At 38.5% G+C, this 24,995-nt stretch overlaps 1 protein-coding gene across 3 annotated transcripts in view; it reads left to right on the top strand.

Moving 5' to 3' along the window:
- Nucleotides 1-24,995, top strand: part of DPP6 (dipeptidyl peptidase like 6) — a 1,015,511-nt gene that overhangs the window by 646,092 nt on the left and 344,424 nt on the right. For all 3 annotated transcript variants that reach the window (XM_017957362.3, XM_009204279.4, XM_017957361.3), the window contains exon 4: nucleotides 16,790-16,884. In XM_017957362.3, coding sequence (XP_017812851.3) covers nucleotides 16,790-16,884 — 95 coding nt within the window. The remainder of the gene's footprint in view (nucleotides 1-16,789; nucleotides 16,885-24,995) is intronic.

Genomic DNA, 24,995 nt, shown 5'->3' with positions numbered 1-24,995 from the left:
ATAGCGCACAGCAGCTGAATACCATCTCCAGTTTTCCGATTTCACTCACAGGCTTTCAGTCTTTTCTGTTACGATTTTTTCTTTTGAAATCCTCATTATGTTTGTTATATGAAACACACCAAAATGTAGCATGACATGATCTCTCCCATCAAAGCAGAATGACACATGGGGAAAGAAAAACATGATCCCAGGGCTGGGAGATGGGGAAGAAATTGTTGAGTGTGGATCAAGGCCATCACCTGCCTCTGTAGCTCCCCTGGCAGGACTGGACATGTAGGAGGCACCCCCACAATCAGTATTTATTTGGTGTTCTAGGTTGGAATAATAGTGTGATTCCACTCAAGGGAAAGAAACAAAATCAGATCTTGGTTGTAGCACTCAGTGCAGCATTTTGCTTGAATCTGGGGCAGGTGTGTCCTGCGATTCTGCTTGGAGAAGGGGAAGATCCCACAGACGAGCGTCTCCACAGGGTGAGAGTTCAGCACCCAGCACAGTGTCTGCACAGAGGATGACAAAAATCTTGAATGAATGAATTGAGTTGAATAAGCAAACCTAGGACAGGATGTGGAAGGTGAACTCATGGTTCCTAAAGTCAGACACTTTGGCATTAGTGAGGTAGGCGTGTGTATGTGTGTACTCACACGCAGTTGTTTCTGTACTTGTGTGAGAGTTACTAATGTTGATCTAGTTGGCATTGTTTAGTTCCTAAAATAAATGAAGTATCATGATGTTGTTTAAGGGAAGAAAATTTACTTTGTAATTCTGTGGTGTTGAAAGTAGGGAAAGAAATAGGTTGACTTTTAAACACACAGCGGTGCACTCATGGAGATCACATGGAAATGACAGCAGTGTTGTGTCCTGAAAGCAAAAGCAAAACAAAAACAAGAAAAAACGAAACCAACAAAACTTGGGCACTTAAGAAATCCATTTCCTAATGGAGTAAGCAGATACTGCACTGCAAGCTACAATTTTCAACGTCGTTTACCCTATGCCTCCACCATCCGGAGAGGCAGCTCTAACAAATGAGATGCAGTGATGACCTTTACCAGCTCCACCGATAGCTATAAATTGAGCTGAACATTCTCATCAGCTAGCAGGACACAACTCATTACTGACCAAAGATTGCTACGATCTCTTGACTGAGATGTGTACCACTAAAATGAATGCTCCTTCACTCGTAAAAAACAATGTCTTGTACTGCAGAAGACCTGATATGCCGTTCGTTGGTTTTTGTGGATGACTACAAGAACAACCCCTAAAGATTAGCTGAGTCTTAGTGTATGTTAGTTAAATTATGATGCAGATCAATTTGTTCTTTTTTGAGAGAGTTGAATTTGTTGTTTCTTAAATTAGAACCTTTATCGATGGCGTGCATGGAATATAATTGTCAGATTTACAGTCCTGATGATTCAAGCTTACATAACCAGTTGTTCCAAATACATTAAAGTAAAACTTATATCCATCAAACTAAGTCAGGATTTTGAATTTTTAAAGCTTTGGGTACATAGAAAAATTTGGTTTGGTCAATTTTTTTTGGCAAAACGATGCTGACTTTGAGAACAAACCAGTGTTCATGCCCAGGTGACATCACTTGCCCTGCTGTGATTATTAAAGCAACCCCTTGCACGGCCAAGTATCCTAGTCCAGATGATGAATTGCACAGTCTTATCAGAAGTGTATGAAATGGAAGGACCGTAGCCATACTTGATCTCCAGGATACACTTTTATCAGGCCCTGCAGGTAAGGTATTCCCATAAACCCTGTGGATTTTCACAGGAAGGCCTAAGTTACTCAGATGCCTGGGAGTTGTCGCTGGTTGCTTTCTGCTAATAATGTTAGTGGTCCTTATGCTTCATACTTAGTAGGACCTAATAGGTGAACCCAGATATGGTTCTAATGTCATTTAAGTTATAATTGGCATTATTAATATCCCCATTTTTTTTCAGATGGGAGTATCAAGGCACAGAAAAGCCATATAACCTGTCTGAGATTCCACAGTTAATAGCTAGTAAGCATAGGAATTTTCTAGGACTCCAGGTTAAGCAACTACATCAGACACAGGTTCTCACTTCACCAGGAAACACATGCAAGGACATTCTTACTTCCACTTACTACAATATATTAATGACTTGTGTGTGATGAGACCTCCACCCACTCGGAGCTTAGAGTCATAACCCGGTTATCCTGTAGCTTTCAGATGATGAGTTCTACCTCTCTAATTGACTAGACTTTCTCTAATAATCCTGCCAAAGTCTTTATGGGTCAAAGTCAGAAGGGAAAGAGTCTGTGATCAGAGCCAGAGTCATACGACACAGTGAATTTATACTAATGATGCCACTTGGGAAACTTCCAGCATGTTTTGCTGGAGGAGCCTGGGAGACAGTCTGTCCCTCTGCCCCTGGTGGCACAGACAACCCCCTGGAGCCAAATTCAGACTCACATTCTGCCTGAAGCAGAGGGACACAGGCAGCCACATGTCACCAGGAGATATCTGCCTTTGACATCCCACGTTTGTGCCACATGCCAGATCTTCTCGGAAAGAAACAGCCCACCGCAGTCACTGTGCCATCAGGCACTTTGAGGCTTGCAGACATACATGGGCAAGTCAGAAGGAGTGGATGATTCCTTCTTAGAGGACCTGCCTACTTTTCCTGGGAGAGTGAAGAAACCTCTAATCATTTGTTTCTCTGTTTTTCCAACCCAGTGAGTAGATAGAATTGTTCCGTGTAAGGATTTTTCTTCTCTCTGTATAAGACACTGGCCTTCCTGCTGTTTGCATTTTGGATTATTTTGTTTGCTTTTAAGTCAGAAGGACAAGAGTTATGTACAGGCAAAGCTTTTCCATAGATTCCACCTAAAATGCTTCTAGATGATTCCTTTTTTTCCTTTGTCAATAAAATCATGGGTGAATGTGTGGTCAAAAGATGCAGTTGGTTTTCCCCTTTCAGAGATCTGAGTGCCATTGGGGGAGGTGGCACCTCGTATTTATAAAATGTGTTCTTTCTTTTCTTTCTTTCAAAATGCCTGAACATAGCTGATCTCAATTAATCAACACAGTAACCTTTTCAGAAAAATAAGATATTCTATTACTGAAAATGAAAGACTGCAAGGTGAAGTAATTGGCCTCAAAAAACACTGCAATGGGATTAGAACCAAATTCTCCTGATTCCAAATCCAGAAGTTACAGTCAGAGTATGATTATATTTCTTTATTAGGATTCAAGTCAGCTCTCAGCAACAGAAAGATTAAAATAATAGTAGTTTAAGAAAGATAGAAATTTATTTGTCTCTCAAATTCATTTATTTTCCACATGTAAGTCCAGAGGTGGAATCTACACTCTATTTTGCTTTTACCTTCCATTTCCAACATCACCTAGAGGAAAAAAATGGCTGCTGTAGCTCCAGCCATCATAAAAGCCTTCCTGCTAGCAGACATGGAAAAGGAGAGGGGACTATCATGCTACGTCCTAAAGCGATATCATGCTGTATCCCTTTTAGGATACTGCTTTAGAGGTTGCACGGCATACTTCTGGCAGAGCCAGTCTGTGGCAAAGCCTAAAATAGAGGCCAAATTTCCAGACTTTTGGACCAAGCTCTTTCCAACAATCTGTCCCTTACCCCTGGAGCTTTTCGTCACCGTTGTGCTGATGTAATCTTCCGGTCAAGTTTCTGTCTCTCAGCCTATCCATTAGTCTTTGCTAGTAGAAGATGATTTTTCTCAGGGATGCATAGATAAAGTAAGGTGGAGGTTTGGCTCCACTGGAAATGCTGAAATGAATTTACTGCAAAATGGGTGTTTTCTGTGGGAGTGGGGTGGGGCAGGAAAATCTATTGCATCTCCACCAGCCAAAATTCACTTGCGCCTGGTAAGACTCCTCACATTTCTATCAGTGTCTACAACTTACAGAGTCACAAAAAGCTCGGAGACAATAGGAACAGAAAAACAATCTTAGATTTATATAACAGCTAATGACAGGAATCCGTAACAGCGTGTATGTGCAAAATCCTTTTGTTTGTTATCAAGAAAGAGCTTGGCTGATAACACATTTCTGAGGATATTCATTCCTGCATAAATTTTCAAGGATTTTTATTCTTTGCTGATTTTTCTTTTGCCTTCGCCCCTCTAAACATTTGAAAGCCTGCTTAACTGTATATATATATTTTTTACGGTAGGGTCAGGTGAAAAAATAATTTGCAAAAACAAATCCTAATTCTACAAATAAATTGGTTTTTTTTTTCCTTAACCATTTAGCAGGTGATTGACAATAATAAATACAGAAAGAGGGGCTTTCTTGTTTTAGTGGGGTTTCCGTGTAACCAGCTGTTTAAAAGTCTAAACAGGACTCTGTTGAAGCACATAAAAATTGAATGGAAAATAATGGAAATGTAAAAGATTTTAAAAGCTATTTGGGCAGTGCGTTAATCAAAGACAAATTGGGCAGTCTCAGATCTTACGATTAAAAATTAAGTGAAATTGAAAGCCACTAACATCATCTTTGAAATGTAGCTACTTCCCAAGTGATTTCCAAGCTGTGATTGTTACTTTTTGAAAGTACTTGTCTATGTCATTACTGACGTTGTAAAAATAGATATTGTGGTATCATTTTAGCATAGTTTGAAGTTCACAGAATTTAATAACCTACCTCTTTGTCTGTCCACATACACTTACCCATTTCAGCCCCAGACAGTTCTCCACCTTTGTTTCCAAGGTGTAGGTTTTCTAAAGCAAATGCCTCTTAATACCCTCAGACTTACAAAATACAGTACCTGGTTGCATTCTTGAAAGGGGGAAGGAAGCCATTACTGTGGTCTTTCTAACTCTTATTCTCAAGATCCTGCAGGAAAATCAGATGTAGTGAACCTCCCAGTCAGGTTATCCTGCCACGTATGTTAAAGTTGCCAGCGTAAGCTGGAATCAAGAGGCCTGCGAGAGGCCCTTGAGCCACAGGGAGCTAACTAAGCAGCCAGCAATTCTAATGTTCACATCTCACTTAGAGTCCTAGAGAAGCTGGGAATTCCCCAGGTTTCGGGAGCACGTCTCACAAATGTCAAGGCTGTACCGCCTGGGTTAAGCCCTTACTGGCAGGGTTGCTGAATGCTGTTTGTATTTAGAATGGAAAGGAGTATCATTAGAAAACTTGCTCTTTTGAAAGAAACCATTGTACCTCTTTTGAGCCCACATTGCCTTCCTCTGACAATTTTTGTGATGTAAACCAGAAAGAAGAAAACCTAGACACGGAAAATTAAAAACAAAAAAAATTGGAACTCTGTCTCCGCCGGGCCTAACCCTATGTACTAAACTGCAGCCCTGCTGTAGAGCTTCCCAGCAGTGTCCGCTCAGGAGCTCCCTAAACTGTCTTCATCTGTATCATCAGTGGGTGTTATGGGGGTGTGCACCCCTGGCTTCCCACCTTCGGTATCTCCCATTTCCTGTACTTGTTTTAACTAAACACAAGGTTAGATGCTCACAGTTCAGTCTTTCTCAATTCTACCCTCACCCGACGTCCCCACATAACTCACCTCTGGAGGGCGCGGTCGCCTTCCTGATCATCCAGGGAGAAGCAGCTAGGCTCTTCTGAGTGACTGCTCCTTACCGACTGAGTCATTCCCAATTGGTGCCTGTACTAGGGACAAGAGCTCCAATCCTATCATACATTCCTGGAAATCAGGGATTATGTGGTTTTATTTTCTGCTTCATTTTTAATGAAATATTTTAAATATTTTCTTGAAAGGAGGAAGGAAAACATTACTGTGGTCTTTCTAACTCATTCTTTTCTTTCTTTCTTTCTTTTTTTTTTTTTTTTGAGGACAGAGTCTTACTCTGTACTGTACCCTCCACAGAAAAGTAGAAAACATATTTCAGTGAGCACCTATATTACCAGTACAAATACCAATTAATTTCAATGCCTTGGCCATTTTTGTGTCCTCCATCAGTTCTTTTTTTTGCTGGGAATATGTAAACCTAAATTATACTATCATTTTCTTTCATCCCCGAATACTAAAACATTCATCTCCAAAGTATATCTTCCCATACATCCACAGGAACATCATCATATCTGACAAAAATGATCATAATCCCCAAATATTATTACATTCCCAGGCCATATTCAGATATCCTTATTCTGTCTCAAAATATTTTCTATAGCTTTTGTTTTCTTTAAGCCTGGATCAAATAAAAAATTATAATTCTACTTGATTATGTCTTTTAAATTTCTCTTAATGGTAGAATGGCTCCTCTTTTTTCTGTGATATATACTATTTCACAATACACCTGGATTAGGCCAGTTGTATTGTATGCTCTCCTCCATTCTGGACTTGACTGATTGCTTTCTTGTGAGGTGATTTCACATGTTTATCTGTAATGTCCACTTGTCCCACAACTGGTGATTCGAAGGGGAGATTAATGGGCAAAAGAGGGGACCACCAAATTTCTGTATTATAAACATGTTTTTCCCATTGAGAATGGCATATTTTCTGTGGAATAATATCCCACTGGCTTTTCTCCAAAAGAGGTTAGCATCCATCGATGATCCTTACCTGCACCAAGTTTTACAACAGGGGCTGCAAAGTGGTGATGTTCTAAATTAATCACCCCTTCTACACTTACCAGTTGACAGTCTTCTGAAAGGTGGAACTCTCCTTTGTAAACAGGCTATTTGGTGTACCTGAAATACCAACAAAGCAGGCAGCTGAATCCTTAATTGTTTTCAATGATTAGTTTTCAGTTTAAGAAGTTGGTATCATAGTTATGTTCAGCTATGGAAAATAAACAGTTTTGTTTTCTTTAATGCTTTGTGGGTATCACTGTGGACTCATGCTTTTTAAAATGTATTCGCTGTGTCTTCATCACTGATAGCATTATTCTTTTGGTATTCGGATTGTCCTAACTTTGACCACAGAGAGCCCCTTCCAGCTGGTTCTTCTGTGCTTGTATCAGTAATCTAATGCCACAGAGTGCTGTGTAATAAACAACCAACAACCTTCCAGAACACATAGAATAAGTCATTTTCACAAACCTGGCTGTTAGCAGGTGGTGGTTAGGGAACTCCGCGTATCTCATGGCTGATTTGCTCACATGGCCGGACACCCAGCTGGATGTTGGCTGATCTGGAGTGGCCTCTTCTTGGATGACTGGAGCAACTCAGTTCGTTCTTCATGCCTTTGATCCTTCTCCTGGGCCAGGACACTAGGTCAGGCATGTTTGTCTCACAGCAATAGCAGAACCCAAGAAAGAGCAAATCCACTGTGCAAGAGCTTTTTAAGCGCCAGCCCTCTTCTATTTACTGATATTCCATTGCCCTATTCTAGTCCTGTGTCTGAGCCTAGAGTCATGAGAAAAGGCTCTGAAAAATTAGATGGAAAAGGGTGGGGTGAAGAATTGGAGCCATTTTGTAATCTACCATGGTCTTATTGACATGTCATTCTCAGTCACTTGTCTCCCAGACTGGTCTTTGCTTTCTGGCCAGTAATATATTTTAGATTTATGGTATACTTTGTGTGCCTCAGACCTGGAAACATCCATTTTTTTCAAGGATCCCTGGCTTATTTTAGGGAGAATGGTACTTAGAGACAAAAGTCTGGGTGTCTGAGATAATCATGCTTCTAGCCCATTTTCATGGACAAGACTAGCAAGTATATAGTTTTGAACAATAAAGACACATTGGTTCCTATTGATATTTCTGATGCAAATTCAACATCACAGAGCTTTAAATGTTAACTGAATTTCCTTTTGTTTTTTAAAGACAGGGTCTCACTCTGTTACCCAGGCTGGAGTGCAGTGGCGCAATCATAGCTCACTGCAGCCTCAAACTCCTGAGCTCAAGAAATCTTCCACTTCAGCCTCTTGAGTATCTGGGACTACAAGCAAATACTACCATGCCCAGCTAACTTTTAAATTATTTTTTTGAAGAGACGGAGTCTGGCTATGTTGCCCATCTAATTTTTCAGGATCTCAAACTCCTGGGCTCAAGCTCTTCTCCTGCCTTGGCCTCCCAAAGTGCTGGGATGACAGGCATGAACCACTGCACCTGGTCTGAATGTCCATGATTAAAAATGTGTATCTCTTTTCTCTTCTACAGAAAATCTTAGTTCCTAATAACATTAACAGAATTATTTATTTACTTGGAATTATGTCTGAGAGCACAGTGCTGTGATTAACACGGAATGTTACTACAGCTAGTATGCAGTAACTGTCGTCTGATGATAAGTTTCATTAAAGTCAGGGAATGTGGCTAACACATGGTGCATACCAAATATCTAGCAGAGTATCCCATACGTTGTAAATATTTTTTTAATGGATAAAATGTCTATTGGTTTTGTTGGGTTTTTTTTGTTTTGTTTTGTTTTTTTTGAGTTTTGCTTCTCGTACCCATTATTTCTCTTTTTGGAAACACCTTTTCTAAGCATATTCTCATGCAAATGAGTTACTGATCTACTTCAAGCAGAATGCACGTAATTTCTTTTACATTTCCTCACTCTCTCTATGTGTAGTATTTCCTTGATATGCTAAAGGGCTGTGTGCAGTTCTCATAATCCCAAAGAAAAGGATGTAGTTATCATGTTGGATACTTTTTTTAAGTATCGTGACTTTTAACAAAACCTAAAAACCAGAAGTGCCTTTGGCATTTCCATGGCATTCAAACTCCTACTTTTTAATCCATTGATTCTGATGGCGATTACTGAGGCTCCTGGTACAATATAAGCCTGCATTCTTTTTTAAGGTCTTGTGACATTTGGGTTATTCTGGAATTTGTGTTTAACTATTTAAAGATTTCCTATTTTGTCCCACAATGGTTGTCTTCATTATCTTTAAGAATGAAGACATTATTGGCAAGAGGAAGGTCTGGAGTTCTGCTCACCACCTTCAAGGACATTCTTTGGTGTTCTCTTCGATAGCCATAGCCTGAGAAGGGTGATTTTTCCAGGTGAAAGATAGGCTGTGGTGTAAACTAAGACATTCCAAATGAAACATACTCATGTAATATAACCTCGTAGACAGTGCTGTCCAGAAGAACTTTTGGCAGTATTGGAAATATTCTATACCCACAGCATCCAACACAGTACCCATCAGCTATATGTGGTTACTGAGAACTTGAAATGTGTCTAGTATAAATGAGGAGCTAAATTTTTAATGTTATTTAATTTTAATTAATTTTAATATTAATGGAAGCATGTGGCTAGAGGCTACATATTAGCAGTACGGTTCTAGATTATAAATATGGTTCAACTAAAATATTTGCATTTCACTCATATTTCCTAAAAGAAACTGGCAGTAGGAATTAATGTCAGCTTTCTAATCATTTTTGATTCTTCTTATAACTTGCCATACACACCTTACTGTTTAAGAGCCAAAGGAAAAATCACTGTTCATGAGAGGCAGTATATCTACATCTGGACTGAAGACCTTCATTTGGCTGCTGTGAGTTCCTAGGCTCCCAGCTCCTGACTTTGCAGGGAAAATGTTCAGAATTGGAGCTTGTGGCCCAGTAATTATTGGAGAAACCTGGTGAAAACACAGTCACAAATAGCCTGCAACCAAAATATCAGGTTAATTCTATAAACAAATTATGGCAGAAGCCCAAAAGGGATGAAATGAAAGACCGGTGCAACAGACCTTTATTTACATTATAGCTACATGATGTTTTTAAAATTCTTGAACTGTAAATAGAAAATGTTAAACAAAAGTAGAAAGAATAGTAAATAAGCCTCCAAATCTGTTTGTTTTTTAAGTATCATTTTAAGTTCAAGAACTTATGCATAGTTGACGAGCTTTAATCTTTTGCAGTTATTAGTTTTATCAATACTCCAAATGTTCTATTCTTGGCTAGCGGAAGGCTCTCCAAGATGGCTTCTGAGTCATTTTGGCATGGTCCTAATAGATTTTGACCTTTGGGCTCAGATATTGCCTGTCACAGACCTGGAATTAGGCATTTACAGAGAGAATCTGGGTTTCATTTGGTGGGAAATGGTATTTCTAGGCTGCAATGTGGGTACTAGAGATTACACGTTAATATTTTATGACCATAATATTGATGTTGACTGTCTTAAGATATGTGTTTATTGTATGCTTTTGTTATCAGAACATACATAAATGCAAGTAAATTATAGATAGAAATAAAATAAGCAATAGAACACTTTCTATTGCTAGTTATTTAAAATTAAAAGATGATATGAGAAAAATTTACTACATTCATTGTGTATACTCTTTGTTTCAGAAATTAAAATCTATTACTATGTAAGGATTCTTTGTGATATTTATACAATCAGGGATTAATGTACTCTTCAAAACCAAACAGCATATACAAATTACACTTAGTAATGAGATCTGTTAGCTCAATTGTTAATGAATCTACAGTACCATATGATGCTATAACATTATTTAAATTTTTAACATATGCATGGCCTTTGAAAGCCTTTTTAAAAATGCATTATTGTCAAGCAAAAGTAAACAACGTATAAAATCAGCTGACATATGATACTATGAGTAAATAACTGGAATTTTATCGTATTATTGAGAGAGTTAGAAAAATAATTAGTTATTCTTATATCAGTTTGAAAACAAAAAAGAAACTATCTTCCTAGTCCTAGCTACCAATGCAATTTTTTCCATTTCTGTAATATTTTCAGCTTGAAGAATTGCATAAGTACACAGAAAAATGAGATTAGTGGTATATTTTAAATGCAAAGCACTAGATATATTGCACACGAAAAGTAGCAATTGGTGGTGCTGTAAGCTTTCCTTTGGGAAATTTTCTCCTAGGAATCTGACATGGTATGTTTCTTAGAACTCCCACTGAGCGTGGCTTTTCAACTTTATCTCCCTATCCATATAGCATTAAAATGCACTGTACACTCCCCTGTGTAACATCTTATTGCTTTGCAATGATAAGGATAAAATAATGATAATTGAATCTCATGAAGAGGCACAAAAGTATAATTTGACAAAAAAGAAACACCTTGCCTATGCCTCTGTCCTTACTCCACCTGCGTCAGGCCCTCCTCATTCTAGAGCAGTTACTCTTACACTAGTGGTTCTGCTCATTGTTTTGTATGTAAGGTGGATATTTGGTGAATCAGTCTTATGATAGTATTAATTGGCTCAATTCATTATACATATATTTAGCCTCTAACTTGGTACCAGTCATTATGCTAGGTATTAGAGTTAGAAAATCAGGAAGGTGTGGCCTCTTCTCTGGAGAATCATGTACTCTAGTGCAGAAGACAGAGAGTTATAACAGACAAATAACTCTATCATGCTGTGATGAGTAAAAAATAGGATGAATGAAGTGTGGACTGAAAGCAGAGAGAGATGAATCCTGCCTTGAAAAGTCATGAAAACTGTACAAGGGAGTTGGCCTTTATGCAGATCCCAGGAAGATCTTACCTGGCCATAGTGGGAGAAGGACATTACAGGTGCAGGGAGCAGTATGAGGGAGTGCAGAGGACTGGGAGACATGGTGGCGCTCAGGATGCTTTGTTGGGGTGATAGGCATTCAAATGGGAAGAGGGGCCAAGGCCAGAATTGGAAGGACCTTAAATGTCAGGCTAAGAAACTTGACCAAAATAGTTTCTGCCAAAGGGATAAAAAGGAGTTTTAAAAGAGAGAGATGGCTTTGTCTGCACAGAGAATGGAAATAAGGAGAGAGACCCATTAGGAGACTGCTGGAGTAGTCTATGGTGAAGGTGATGACAATCAGAACCAAGGCAGAAACATTGGAAATGAAGAAGACAGGTGATTTGAGAAGGCTTCGAGAGGAAGAACGGGCAAGTTAGGAAATAATTCAAAGAGGGGATCCCCAGTCACTGCCTTCCCACATTGCTGAATGACCTGTGAATCGTATCTGTGGAAGGGAATCAAGGCAGGTCAGCTAAAGAAGTTAAACATCTTCACTAACAATAAAGCTGCTACCCAAGAAACAAAGTTGGTGGTATAAGCCTAGCAGAGAAAATTGCCTGCTAGAGCAAAGGAAATAACATTTATTGGGAAATAATATCAAAACCCAGAATGTCCAGAAATTAGTATATATACATACAAATAACCAAGAAAATGGAACACATGCTCAACATAAAAGGAAGTTAATAGTTTGATCTGGAAATGGAACAGACTTCTGGAACTGACAAAGATTTTTTGAAAGCTATTACAACTATCCTCAATGAATTAACATAGGCCTGTTTTTCAGTGAATGAAAATCTCAGCAGAGAAATTAACATAAGCCTGTTTTTCAGTGAATGAAAATCTCAGCAGATGGTTTGCTGCACCCATCAACCCGTCACCTACATTAGGTATTTCTCCTAATGCTATCCCTCCCCTAGCCCCCCACCCCCCGACAGGCCCCAGTGTTTAAAAAATTAATTGGGAGAATAATAAGGAAAGCCACACCCTGGTAAATAATTTTTAAAAAATACATCTCAGACAAAGACTCATATCCAGAATGTTTAAAGGACTCAGTAATAAATTGTAAAAAAAAAAAAAAAAAAAAGGACAAAATTTTTGAAGATACTTTGCAAAACACCTGCAAATGACCCATAATCACATGAAAAGATGTTCATTATTACTATTTATCAGTGAGATACCACTACACACCTGCTAGAGTGGCTAATGTTTAAAAGACTGATTTTGCCAACTGATAGCGAAAAAATGGTGTGCATGTGACTCTTACACAATTGATGGTGGAAATGCAAAATGGTATAGCTACTTTGGAAAATAGTTTGACAGTTTCCCATAAAGTTAAGTGCAAACATATACCATATGACCCAACAATATAATAGCTACAACCTGGCAGCAGTCTAAATTCTCACCAATGCATGAATTTGAATGCATAAAAATTGAGGTCTATCAGTCCACTAGACTACTCTTTTGCAGTATAAGGGAATGAAACATTAATACATGGAATAACATGGATAAATCTCAAAATCATTATGAAGAGTGAAAGGAGAGAAACACAAAAGACTGTGTAATGTGTGATTCTATTTGTAAGAAATTCTAGGAGAGGCAAACCTATCTAATGAACACAACAGATCACTTGTTGCCTGGGGCTACTGATGAAATAGATGATCCACAATAAAGGGGCATAGAGGTCTTTCACATCCTTTGTGGATTTATTTCTAGATAGGTTATGTTTTGTGTTATTTTTGTCAATGGATAAATATAAAAACTCATGGAAAGATGCTAAAAAGAAAAAAGTAAATAAACAGAAAGGCAGACAAAGTACACAGAAGGAAGACTCAGTGTTGTAAAGGTGTCCAATTTCCTCCAAATGGAACTTTCAACTGAAAGAAATTTCAGTCAGTTTCCCAGGAGAATTCTTTACTAGTTTAACAGGCTGAATGTAACACGTATAATAAACAGCAAAATCCTAAGGAACACCAAACCCTTCGTGAAGGAAAATCATACAGGAAAACTTCCAGATAGCAAGATGTACTACAAAGGTACATAATTTCACAGTGTAGTATCAATGCAGGAATGAGTCAACTCATCAGTGAACACATAAGAAAGTCCCATATGACCCAATGACTGCAGATATTGTTGCTGAAATATTATTGATGACATCACATCTTACAGAGTGAATAATGACCTTCTCAAATTGTACTGGAACAAACAGCTATAGATATAAACATAGAAAATTAGATTCCTACCTCACACCATACATTCATGTCATCTTCCAGTGAATTAAGCCTTTATTTTTTAAAGGAAAAGTAAAAAACGTTTCAGAAAAAATATAGGAGAATATTACTATGACCTTGTAATGGGAAAGTATTTATTATTTATGTCATATCAAACACAAAGGGTAAACATTTTTAACTACATTAATAATTTCTGTTTATCAAAATATTTTATATATAAAATGAAAACCACAACTAATAAAATGGACTTTCAACACATAAAACTAATGAATATTTCATATGGTATGTATAAAAATCTCTTATAAATCAATTAGATAAAAACATTCCAACAGAAAAAAGTAGGCAAAATAAATACACCAATGAATTTTATAAAATAAGACAAAAATAGTAAATAAGCACATGAAGAGACTTTTAAAGTGATTAACACTCTGATGCTGCAAAATAAAATCAGAGATACCATTTTTTGCACCCACTGTATTGGAAGATAGTAAGAAGTTTGAAAATAGCAAGTTTTAGACAGGATGTGAGTTATGAGAACTCATTCACTATTGGTGCCTGTTAAAGTGCCATAACCACTTTTGAAAATAACTTTCAAGTTTAAGAATTCCCATAACCTAGGCAAAACCCCGCCTCTACTGAAAATACAAAAACTACCTCAGTGTGGTGGTGCAAGCCTGTAATCCCAGCTACTGGGAAGGCTGAGGCAAGAGAATCACTTGAACCCGGGAGGCAGAGGTTGCAGTGAGCCGAGATCGTGCCATTGCACTCCAGCCTGGGCAACAAGAGTGAAACTCCATCAAAAAAAAAAAAAAAAAGAAAAAAGAAAGGAAAGGAGAGGAGAGGAGAGGAGAAGCAAAAGCCTTGTACATTTGTACCAAAAGAGGTAAAGAAGAATATTCCTAGTAGAATGGTTTGTAATAGCAATAAAACTAGGAATGACTGGTATCCATTGTAATATACACTTGAGTCGTGTACATCAGTGAGAACTAAGAGCCAAGATAGTATGGACTATTACATTCACCTTAGAAATATGATATAATATAAATTACTGAGGAACACAGTAAATATGACCTTATTAAGCTCAAATGCAAAGAAAACTAAACAACATAGTACTTAAAGATACATAAACATGTGATAGAACTGTTAAACGTACTGGAATGATAAAATTCAGGAGAAAGAAAAGCAATCATATGTTCTAATTCTGAAATGGTCTCATTGGTTTCCATTGAAACAAGCAGGTTTTATGTACCTCAAATGTAGTATGGCATAATCTTTTTTATGTATGTATTTACTTTGAGTTCCGGGATACATGTGCGGGATGCGCAGGTTTGTAACATAGATAAATGTGTGCATGGTGGTTTGCTGCACCTATCAACTCATCACCTAGGTATTAAGCCCTGCATGCATTAGCTATTTATCCTGATGTTCTCCCTCCTCCTGCCCCCCTGCAACAGGCCCCAGTGTATGTTGTTCCCTTCTCTGTGTTCTCATTGTTCAGCTCCCCACTGCACACTCTTAAACAATCATTATGTTTCACTGTGATCAGTAATGTGGGGGTGGGGTAAAAGCAGAGAACTTGGAACTCCTGAGCGGGGGTCAAAGGCAGTAAATCTTCATCCACTGAAGGCAAAGTTGATATTTAGAAATTCATTCAAAGTAAAAGCTAGTGAACAAAGGGAGATAAGGAGATAATTAAGTAGTAACCTTTTTTGCAACTTACATAACTAACAAACTTAAGTGCTTTCTAAAAAAAAAAAAAAATTCTAAAATTTGCTATATAAGGGCAACTTCACTGAAATGATTGCCGAGGCTTCCATGTGAGTGCTTGTAATGGGAGATAGCTCATTCGATAGATGCACCTTGGTGTGTTTGCTTAAGAAACAGAAAAATTGACTCATTTGATTTGTTCATGAAAGTATTACCAGGAAAATAAATGAAAACAATTTCACCTAAAACGTCTGTTAACTTTAGCACTGAATCTTTGGATGTAATTTACATAATTCGTAAAATAGATTGATCTAGGTCCATGTCGATGATGAAATTTTCATTATAGTGATAGACTTTCATTTTCCTCATAAAATCTACACATACTTAAATTATAACAACTCTGCTTTTGAATTAATCCAGTCTGCATCATGTTTTTCAGTCAACTATTACATGTGAAATGCCTTTACCATCAAACTGTCTCAAGGTTACTGCCTTCACTCAGAAAGATAGTGTTTTCCTTCTCCCCACTGTGGTCCCTGCCTCTCAACCTACAACCCTACATTTCAGAAAGTAATTTTCCCGTATGAAATTTTCTTACTGTCTTCTAAGGTAGTGGCTGCAAAATGGTACCTATCTCTGCTTTTATTTTGCATCATCAGAGTGTTCATGACTTTAAGAGTCTATTCATGTGCTTACTCACTATTTTTGTTTTATAACATTTCTTGGTGTGTTTATTTTGCCTATTTTTTTTTCTGTTGGAGTGTTTTTATCTCATTGATTTTGGGGAGGTTTTTTTTTTTTTTTTTATACAACCCTACCTTTCAGAAATATGCCCTTTCATTCATAGGAGATATATAAGTACGCTTACTATGCTTACTATTTTGAGTCCGTGTTTTTCCTAATTTTCTAAATTTGAAATCTTGGTTGTTCATATACAAGAGGCCAGACTCAGCATCTACGAGATGTTTAGATTCAAAGGTATTCACGGCAGCGAAGCAGCCAACTCCTCCAAGCAAGAGCACCTAGGGGAGCGTGTGGAGCAGAGGAAAGCACGTTTTGCAGGATGTGGCTATGGGCCGCAGGCATTCTGCATACAGATTTACTCCAAAGTTGGATATAGGAAATTAGTCCCTTTACTAGCAGTTGTCTTTGGCCTCTTGGAATAGCTGCTTTCTTAATCTGCTCTTTGTGTCCTGCCGAAGAACATTCTAGCTGTTCCAAAGGTTTTCGGGGTGTGCGCCTGTGCTTTCTATGTCAGTGTGTAAAGTAGGAGAGAAGCATCACGTGAGGTTGGATTAAGAAAATTTAGGTGTATTGCACCATATTGAAAGGGCCCTTTGATGAGTGGGAGCCTATCTTTTTTTTCAAAACTAGCGATTTTACTTTACATAAGCATTCGTCAAAAGCTGAGGGGAGTTCTTTGATGTTTCACGTGGTTTTTTCTACTTCCTCTCTTACAGATACAGAATTCATCTACAGAGAACAGAAAGGAACAGTGAGACTGTGGAATGTTGAAACAAATACTTCTACTGTCTTAATAGAAGGCAAAAAAATTGTAAGTACTCTCTTTAATGACCAGGATAATTTTGGTTTTACTTCCTGCAAGTCAATAAAGCAGAAAATGACTTTTGGTTTCAACTTTTCGCATAGCCAAGGAGAAGCAATAAACTTGTAATACTACAGGCTGAGCAACCAAAGATAATGTGAAATTGAAACCACACTAATTTAATAAGATAAAAGCACTGTTTCTTTCAGTGTCCGGGAAATTTCTCTGCAGGTGTTGGGAACAAGTGTTGCATATCATATATAATTAAAAGATAAAGTCCTAAGGCTTTTACACATTTACAGAACAATTGCAATAATGCATGTAGAATACTTCAGGAGAATTTGCTCAATCCCGTTTAAAAAAAGCTCATCTCCACACGCATAGGAAGTATTAACTTAGGTACTGTGACTGTATTTACCCTAATTATATTAAGTGATGCTTATGCGTTAAAGCAAATACTGAGTCAATATGAATGCCACTGCTTTATAATTTGGGAAAACTTGTTTTCCCAAATATATGTATATTTTTTGAGACAGGATCTCGCTCCATTGCCCAGGCTGGAGTGAAGTGGTGCAATCATGGCTCATTGTGGCCTTGACCTCCCAAGCTCAGGCAATCCTCCCACCTCAGCCTCCTAAGTAGCTGGTACTACAGGCATGTGCCACCATGCCCAGCTAATTGATTTCGGTTTGGTTTGTAGAGATAGCGTCTCACTATGTTGCCCAGGCTGGTCTTGAACTCCTGTACTCAAGCAATCCTCCTGTCTTGGCCTCCCAAAGTGTCAGGATTACAGGCCTGAGCCACTGTATCTGACCCCAAAGATTTAAATGGCATTAAGATTTGATGTTCATGTATGGTTAAAGATATGTATTAGAAACATTGACAGAAGTTATATACCAAAATCAATTTAAAGAGAATGAACATTTTGTTTGTTTACAAAATGTTCAGACTCTTATTAGAATAAATAAATCTCCAACTCTAAGCAGTTGATTCTTTTCTTGTTTGAGACACTGGGGAAATCAAAGGACGGAACTAAGGTTAAATCTATGTTAAAAAGCAAGAATTGAAACAGGCTGTGAATCGTGAGTTACAGCGATCATAACAGGGCTCTGGTAGGAATCCGAAACACAGAAATCCTAGAATCCTAGAATCCAGGATTAGAGGAGGTTGTAAAAGAAAAAATTAATCGGTTCCCTGGTTTTACAGATAAGGATACTGAACCCACACTTAGAGCATGAGTCTCCCAGCTCACTAATGGCTGAGGGAGCATTCAGGCGGGGTCCCAGAAGCCTGCATTCCAGGGAGAAGGAAGGATGGCTTCATCTTTACCCCACCCCACCCCAGACCCACAGAAATACTGTGCTGCCTTCCTCTCCCTCCTAAAGAACATGGAACTTGCTAGTTAAATACTGCCGTTTCTTTTCTTTTGCATAAAGATACCTTTTATTAAAAGGTTTGCTGGGATTTAATATTAGGTGGATGCTGCCCTTAACATAGACTGCAGGTGTAAGGAAGGCCGCGCGGTGTTGGATGATGGCGTAGTTCCAAAAACCATCACTTGATTGAATGAAATAGTATTCTGCAAAGTAGGACCTAGGACAAATGCATGTGCCTGCATTTTTGCATTAAAAAATCATCTTTGGTAGAATTATTCCCTTAAGAGAATCTGATTCAACTCATTTAGAAATACTAACGTTGCAGAAATGGTTTTCTAATATTAATAGAGAGGATAAAATGATCAGACTGTTGCTGAGCGTGAGTGCATTTTAATGTCAGAATGTTATTATTTCCTGTGAGGATGTCAGTTTAGTCAAGGCAGTGTTGTACAAAACAGCAGCACTTAGCAATGAAATACATGAATGTGAGCCGCCTTCTTGTTTTAAAATCAATAGCTCGTAACAGATCATATATTTTAACTAAAGTTATTTTAGCCAAGTCCCCTTTAATAAGGTGACTTCAGAAACCACCATGGGTAAAGAAAAGTCCTCATCTCACAAATTTGCTGGCTTATTCTATGTAATGCAATCCTTTTTTTTTTCCTTAAAATGTCATTTTTCCATTCATTTTATAAACATTTATTAAACACCAAATGTATACAGCCTAATGGGTTCATTATTCCTTTCTCAAAGCTACATTTAAATGCTCCTGTCAACAGACTCAAAATAAAGAAAACAAAAAACGTGTCATTTAGCAGTCTGCATTCTAATTTAATTTAATCTGGATTTAATTTCCACAGAGCCACTTAGTCATTTAAAATTATCATGCCTCAATTGCTCTATCTCCAAATTAAAGCTGATTTCTTCTGCCAGCCCAGAACGTGGGTACTGTGTGAGATCCAGCAATGGAATATGTGTATGCTCTGTGTGTTTTCATGAGCAAGTACTGAGAAGGTGAAGCCTGGTGTTCCACAGGGGCCAGAGCTTGGAGGATTGTCCACAGCCCAAAGGAGGACGTTGGACTGGGAATGGGGAGCAGTAGCTCTTCCGTATTCTGTTCTCTTGCCTTCCTGGTGACTGATCAGGTGTTTTCTTCTCATTTGAATTCCAGAAGCTGTGAGCTTGTATAAATGATAAAAAGCAATCTGAGACCAATTGTAATTTTTAAGTTGGTCTATAAAACAGCCTTAAACAGATTGAGAAATGGAAAGGAATTGGTAAATTATATGGTCAGCAGAATTTTAAAATATTCCCTACAAAAAACCTCTAATAACCTCATTCTCTTTCCCCACCCAGTAAAAACAGACCCTCATCATAACTGATCACTGCAAGGTACCAAAGCCTGTTTGCCTCCAGCTTCTTCTTTGCTCCTATGCTTACTGTGATTGGCTCTTACATGGGACAAGTAGATAGAAGGGCCTGCAAATCACTGCAAACATTATGTCAATCCAGCAAGAAAGCTTTTAAGATCGCTGGTGATTAAGCAAATTCAGAACTTGTGCTAAGTTCTGTATTTACATGGAGGTATTTCACCTTGCCTTCCCCCAAACAATTTCTTTTGACTAAATGTACTAATTCAATCATCCTTTATTGTGCTTCTAAATGGTAGAAATCATGAAATATTTCACAATACCACAAACACTTTATATTGTTGAGTTCAGGCCAGGTGCAGTGGTTCATGCCTGTAATTCCAGCACTTTGGGAGGCCGAGGCGGGCAGATCACTTGAAGTCAGGAGTTCAAGACCAGTGTGGCCAATGTGGTGAAACGCTATCTCTACTAAAAATTAAAAAGTTAGCTGGGCATGGTGGAGCATGCCTGTAATCCCAGCTACTTGGGAAGCTGAGGCAAGAGAATCACTTGAACCTGAGAGTTGGAGGTTGCAGTGAGTCGAGATTGTTCTACTGCACTCCAGCCTGGGCAACAGAGTGAGACTCTATCTCAAAAAAAGAAAAGAGTTTCTGTATGTGTATACATTTAAAATTCTATGATGATTATATTATGGTTCACAATTTGGGGGGTGTTCTTTTGAGATATATATATATATATATGTATCTATAGTAGGCTATTTCTTAATCCTTATTATTTGTATATATAGATATATATATTTGTGTATATAGTAGGCTATTTCTTAATCCTTATTATTTGATAGCATATCATATTTGATGGCAGCTAAGAATTGAGTTTTAGAAAACATTTATCAAAATGTCTTGATCCATTTCCTCTTTTGAAAATTTTTGAAGTGTTTGTCTACATTTCTACAGAAAATGAATCAAATAAAGGTACAGTGGTCCCCAAAGCACAAGCACATCATCTCTGAAGTAGCTCTCCTCAGTTATACAGGCCGCAGCCCAGTTCTAAACTCACTGGAGCAGGTTCTGTTTGGGATTTAATTTTGTCTCCCACATAATGCTCAGCACCATGACCTGCACATAGTAGGTGCTCCATTGCTATGTGTTTTATGAATGACTGCTCTAGAGTAACAAATCAGTAGAGTTGAGCAGTTTTCCAGAAACATCCACATGAGTGAGAGGTGTGGAGGGGCATTCAGCACTAGGGTCATGACTTTGAACTTGAGATCTACCTTCCAGCCTTGGCATTGTGCTCTGCTAGGGTCATGACGTTGAGCTTCAGATCTTCCTCCCGGCATTGGCCTTGTGCTCTGCTCAGGAACAGCAGGACCCCAGCCAGGTGCACAAGGTCTGAATGTCCAGTCTTATCCCTCAGGAGTGTCATAGGACTGAATTACAGATGTAACAGCTGGAATGTGGGTATACGCCACATGTGGATTCCAGAGCGTTAGGCTAGACCAGAGAGCCTGGGTCGGGCTCAAGGCCCAGGCAGGAGGAGTGGAGTGGTTCTATGAAGGAAGATACAGAGGATGACCAAGTCCAGAGGAGCATGGCAACGATGCTGCCGCATGTGGGTGGCTGCGTGGGTCCAGGCAGCAGCAGCAGACAGTGGAATCCATGCCCCTTTAGTTTTGAGGGCGACCCTCATGAAGCTGGGTGTAGCCTGCATCCAGAGTGAGGCAGAGGCATCCAGAGCTGGTAATTACAGCAGGAGGCACGCTCAGAATTCTAAACATCAATAAACAATCAAACCTAAGCTCACTTTTACTTGAATTATGTGTTTGATGTCGCAGAAATTCCGTGACATTACACTTTACCCTTTAAAAAACAATTTTAGATGTCAATGTTATTTTATTTTTTATGCTCCTCATAAGACTCTTTTCAACAAGTTAGCACATCTTATAAAATGACCTTTGTTCTATTATGTATCTTGTTTTCTTTTTTCCTAAAAAAAGGAACCATCACAAATATATCTCATGGTCCAAAATTGGATCTTTGGATGTTTGGCCAATGGTTGCCTGGTTCCTAAAGTTCTCATGAATTTTTCTCTTCTAAGCAGGACACTGACTTCTTTTTGCTTTCCCTTCCTCCCTCCTTTTCTCCTTCCTTCCTTCCTTCCTTCCTTCCTTCCTTCTTTTCCAGTAGAAATACACTTAAAATAGCCTTAATACATTTTGCTGAATTTAATTAAATAGATTTCTTGGGGACTTAATTCTTACAAAAATTTAACACCATCTCTCCAATTCTTTTAAAACATAATGGAGCAAAAATTATCAGAAGGATGAAGTGTTTCACCAGTGCTTAAGATTTAGATATTTAAAGCTGAAATAGTCTTTAGAGATTGTGTCTTTCAAACTCTTCTTTTATAAGATGAGGAAACTAAGAATTTCTAAGAACAGTTCTCTGGCTTAACTTCCATTGATAGTGCTGTGGACCTAATGCACCAGTTCAGAATGAATCACTGTATTGACCTGTGTCACTCATACTGTTTAGGCCCTTTTTACTGATAATGCTAGCGGTGACAAGAAGCGTTAAGATTTATATAATCATTCATTTTATCACTTAAATTCTTCCAGGTGTTTGGAAAGCAACTTGGCAATACATGTCAGGAGCAGTAACAGTATTGATGCATTTTTATTTGCTCTGGAGAATGCTTCATAATAATCTAAAATGTACAAAGTTGCAGCACTACTTGTTAATACAACAGTGAAAATACTTGAAACTAGGAAAATGAGATAACTTTTTTTAAAAAAGATAAAATATGATGTATTAATTAAAATAATAGTTATGAAGGGTATGTAGTGATACAAAAAAAATTATGATATTGTATTAAATTTTAAAAAGAATACAATATACTAGTTTAACAACTATATATATTGAAAGGCTAGAAAGTGAATACTGAACTATGAAAATACTTAATCTTGTTGGATGGTGAAATTTTGTGTATTATTTTCTAGTGCGGTGATTTCCATAATTGCCATTTCAAGGCCATTTATTCAATAATTTTAATCAGGATTTAAAAAGTTTGGCTTCATCTTTCAAAAACAGCAGACTGCCTTCTCACAATGAATATGTAAGAGCTGTAGACAGTTCCTGGAAATTCTTGAAAGGGAAAATAAGTCGATTATTTTTAAAAAAAGCATTCTGTTGTTATGCTTATGTCAGGCTTTCTCCATTTTTATGTCTTGTTTTAATTACTAATTTATTTGTTTTAATTGCTTATTTTAATGACCAAATTAACATCTAAATGAAATGTATTTTTTCTAAGTTATATCCCTCTTGATTTTATATAATCATAGATGTAGAATTTGAATTTTTATCTCTGTCTCTAAAAATTAATTAATTCTGACTCTTCCCAGAAAGAGACATAAATAGGCAAGTATTATTAGAATCATTCCAAAATAAGAAGAACAGATAATAGGCCTGTTTGTGCTACCAGAGGAACTCCAGAATGTGGTTGAGATTAGAACGCGAGACTACATTCTTTTTACTTCTTCAAATAAACTCCACTGGATGCTTGACCCTTACATCAATAATTCTCACTTTATTCTATGTCATTTAATGTCTGTCAAATGCTTCATGCGCTAGTCCTCTCAGCCCTGAAACAGCGTAAATTTGGAAAGAAAAAGAAGCCCACTTTCTTGTCTCTTTCTCTTTTCTGTTGTGCACAGAGCCCAGTGCACTGTTGAACAGGAAGCACAGGATGCTCTGACAGGTGTCATCTCAGCCAGGAACAGGCTGGCCCTGGGGAAGTGGGCTTGGCCTCAGTTTCAGCTCCTGTTGTCCTGAGTTCACTGACCGCTGACAACCACGACGGTGGCTGCAACTTCAGTGGGCCAGCAATGGCCCGCGGGCCATCTCTAATCTGAGGCTGGGTTTTACTTAGCATGTCAGTGAAAACCGTGAGGGGAAACAGCCGTGGTTTTGTGTATGGTTGAGAGGGCATAAACTGGCAGCTCGCGATGCCCACTGACATGTTTTGTTTGGCCCACAGAGTGGTTTTTACAAACTAAAACCCAGATTTCTGGCGTCTCTTGAAAAATACAAAGATCTGGCAGCAGCAAGATCCTCATTTGCTCACGAAGAGCAAAATTTGGCTGGAGCTAGAAGGCAGCTGGCCCCTCAGACAGGACAGGGGCTGACTAGCCCTGCAGTGACCCACACTCACTGACTTCTAAGCAGACTGACCTCTGAGTTCAAAACCCCTTGTAGTTCAGGAACAAAAGGGTGGCATAAAAACTCAATGTCTTCTGCAAGAACATTGCACATTGTGAGAAATCGTAGCACAAACTGTCTTGGTATCATCTGTATTCGTTTCTGTCTGTACAATTCCCTGGATTGTCTTTGTCCCCTTATGTCATTATTTCATTTTTCTCCTGTGTCTCAGATGGTCTCTCTCTCTCTCTCGTCTTTTTTTTTTTTCCTTTTCTCTTTCTCGTCCTACTTTTCTCTCTCCTGCCTTTTCTTTTTCTACTTCTGTTAATACAAGATAGAACAGAAAACAAGTATAGTTTACTTACTTATTCTAACTTTTACTGCATAGACTATGATTTTACTTTTTGAAGTGGATGAGGCCGAGCACGGTGGCTCACACCTGTAATCCCAGCACTTTGAGAGGCCGAGATGGGAGGATCACTTGAGGTCAGGAGTTCAAGACCAGCCTGGCCAACATGGTGAAACCCCATCTCTACTAAAAATACAAAAATTAATCAGGCGTGGTGGCAGGTACCTGTAATCCCAGCTACTCAGGGGGCTGAGGCAGGAAAATTGCTTGAACCCGGGAGGTGGAGGCCGCAGTGAGCCGAGATCACGCCACTGCACTCCAGCCTGGACAACAGAGAGAAACTCCATCTCAAAATAAAATAATAAATAAGTACAGTAGATGAGTATTTACATTTATGTCTTTAAAAGATCTGAAAAGAGGCCAGGCGCAGTGGCTCATGCCTGTAATCCCAGCACTTTGGATGGCCAAGGTGGACGGATCACAAGGTCAGGAGCTCGAGACCAGCCTGGCCAATATGGTGATACCCCGTCTTTACCAAAAATACAAAAATTGGCCAGGCATGGTGGCGGGCGCCTGTAGTCCCAGCTACTCTGGAGGCTGAGGCAGAAGAATCGCTTGAACCCGGGAGGCGGAGGTTGCAGTGAGCCGAGATGGTGCCACTGCACTCCAGCCTGGGTGACAGAGTGAGACTCCATCTTAAAAAAAAAAAAAAATCTGAAAAGAAGTACAGTAGTGGTTTAATCTTTCTGACCCCAGAGCTACTGTTCCCTGCAGGCTGAGGGTGGTGTACCATCACTCCTCCATCACACGTATACTCTGCCATGTGACA

The sequence above is a fragment of the Papio anubis genome, chromosome 4 (assembly GCF_008728515.1).
Source record: "Papio anubis isolate 15944 chromosome 4, Panubis1.0, whole genome shotgun sequence".
NCBI classification, from domain to species: domain Eukaryota; kingdom Metazoa; phylum Chordata; class Mammalia; order Primates; family Cercopithecidae; genus Papio; species Papio anubis.
This window is presented reverse-complemented; position numbering and strand designations above follow the sequence as displayed.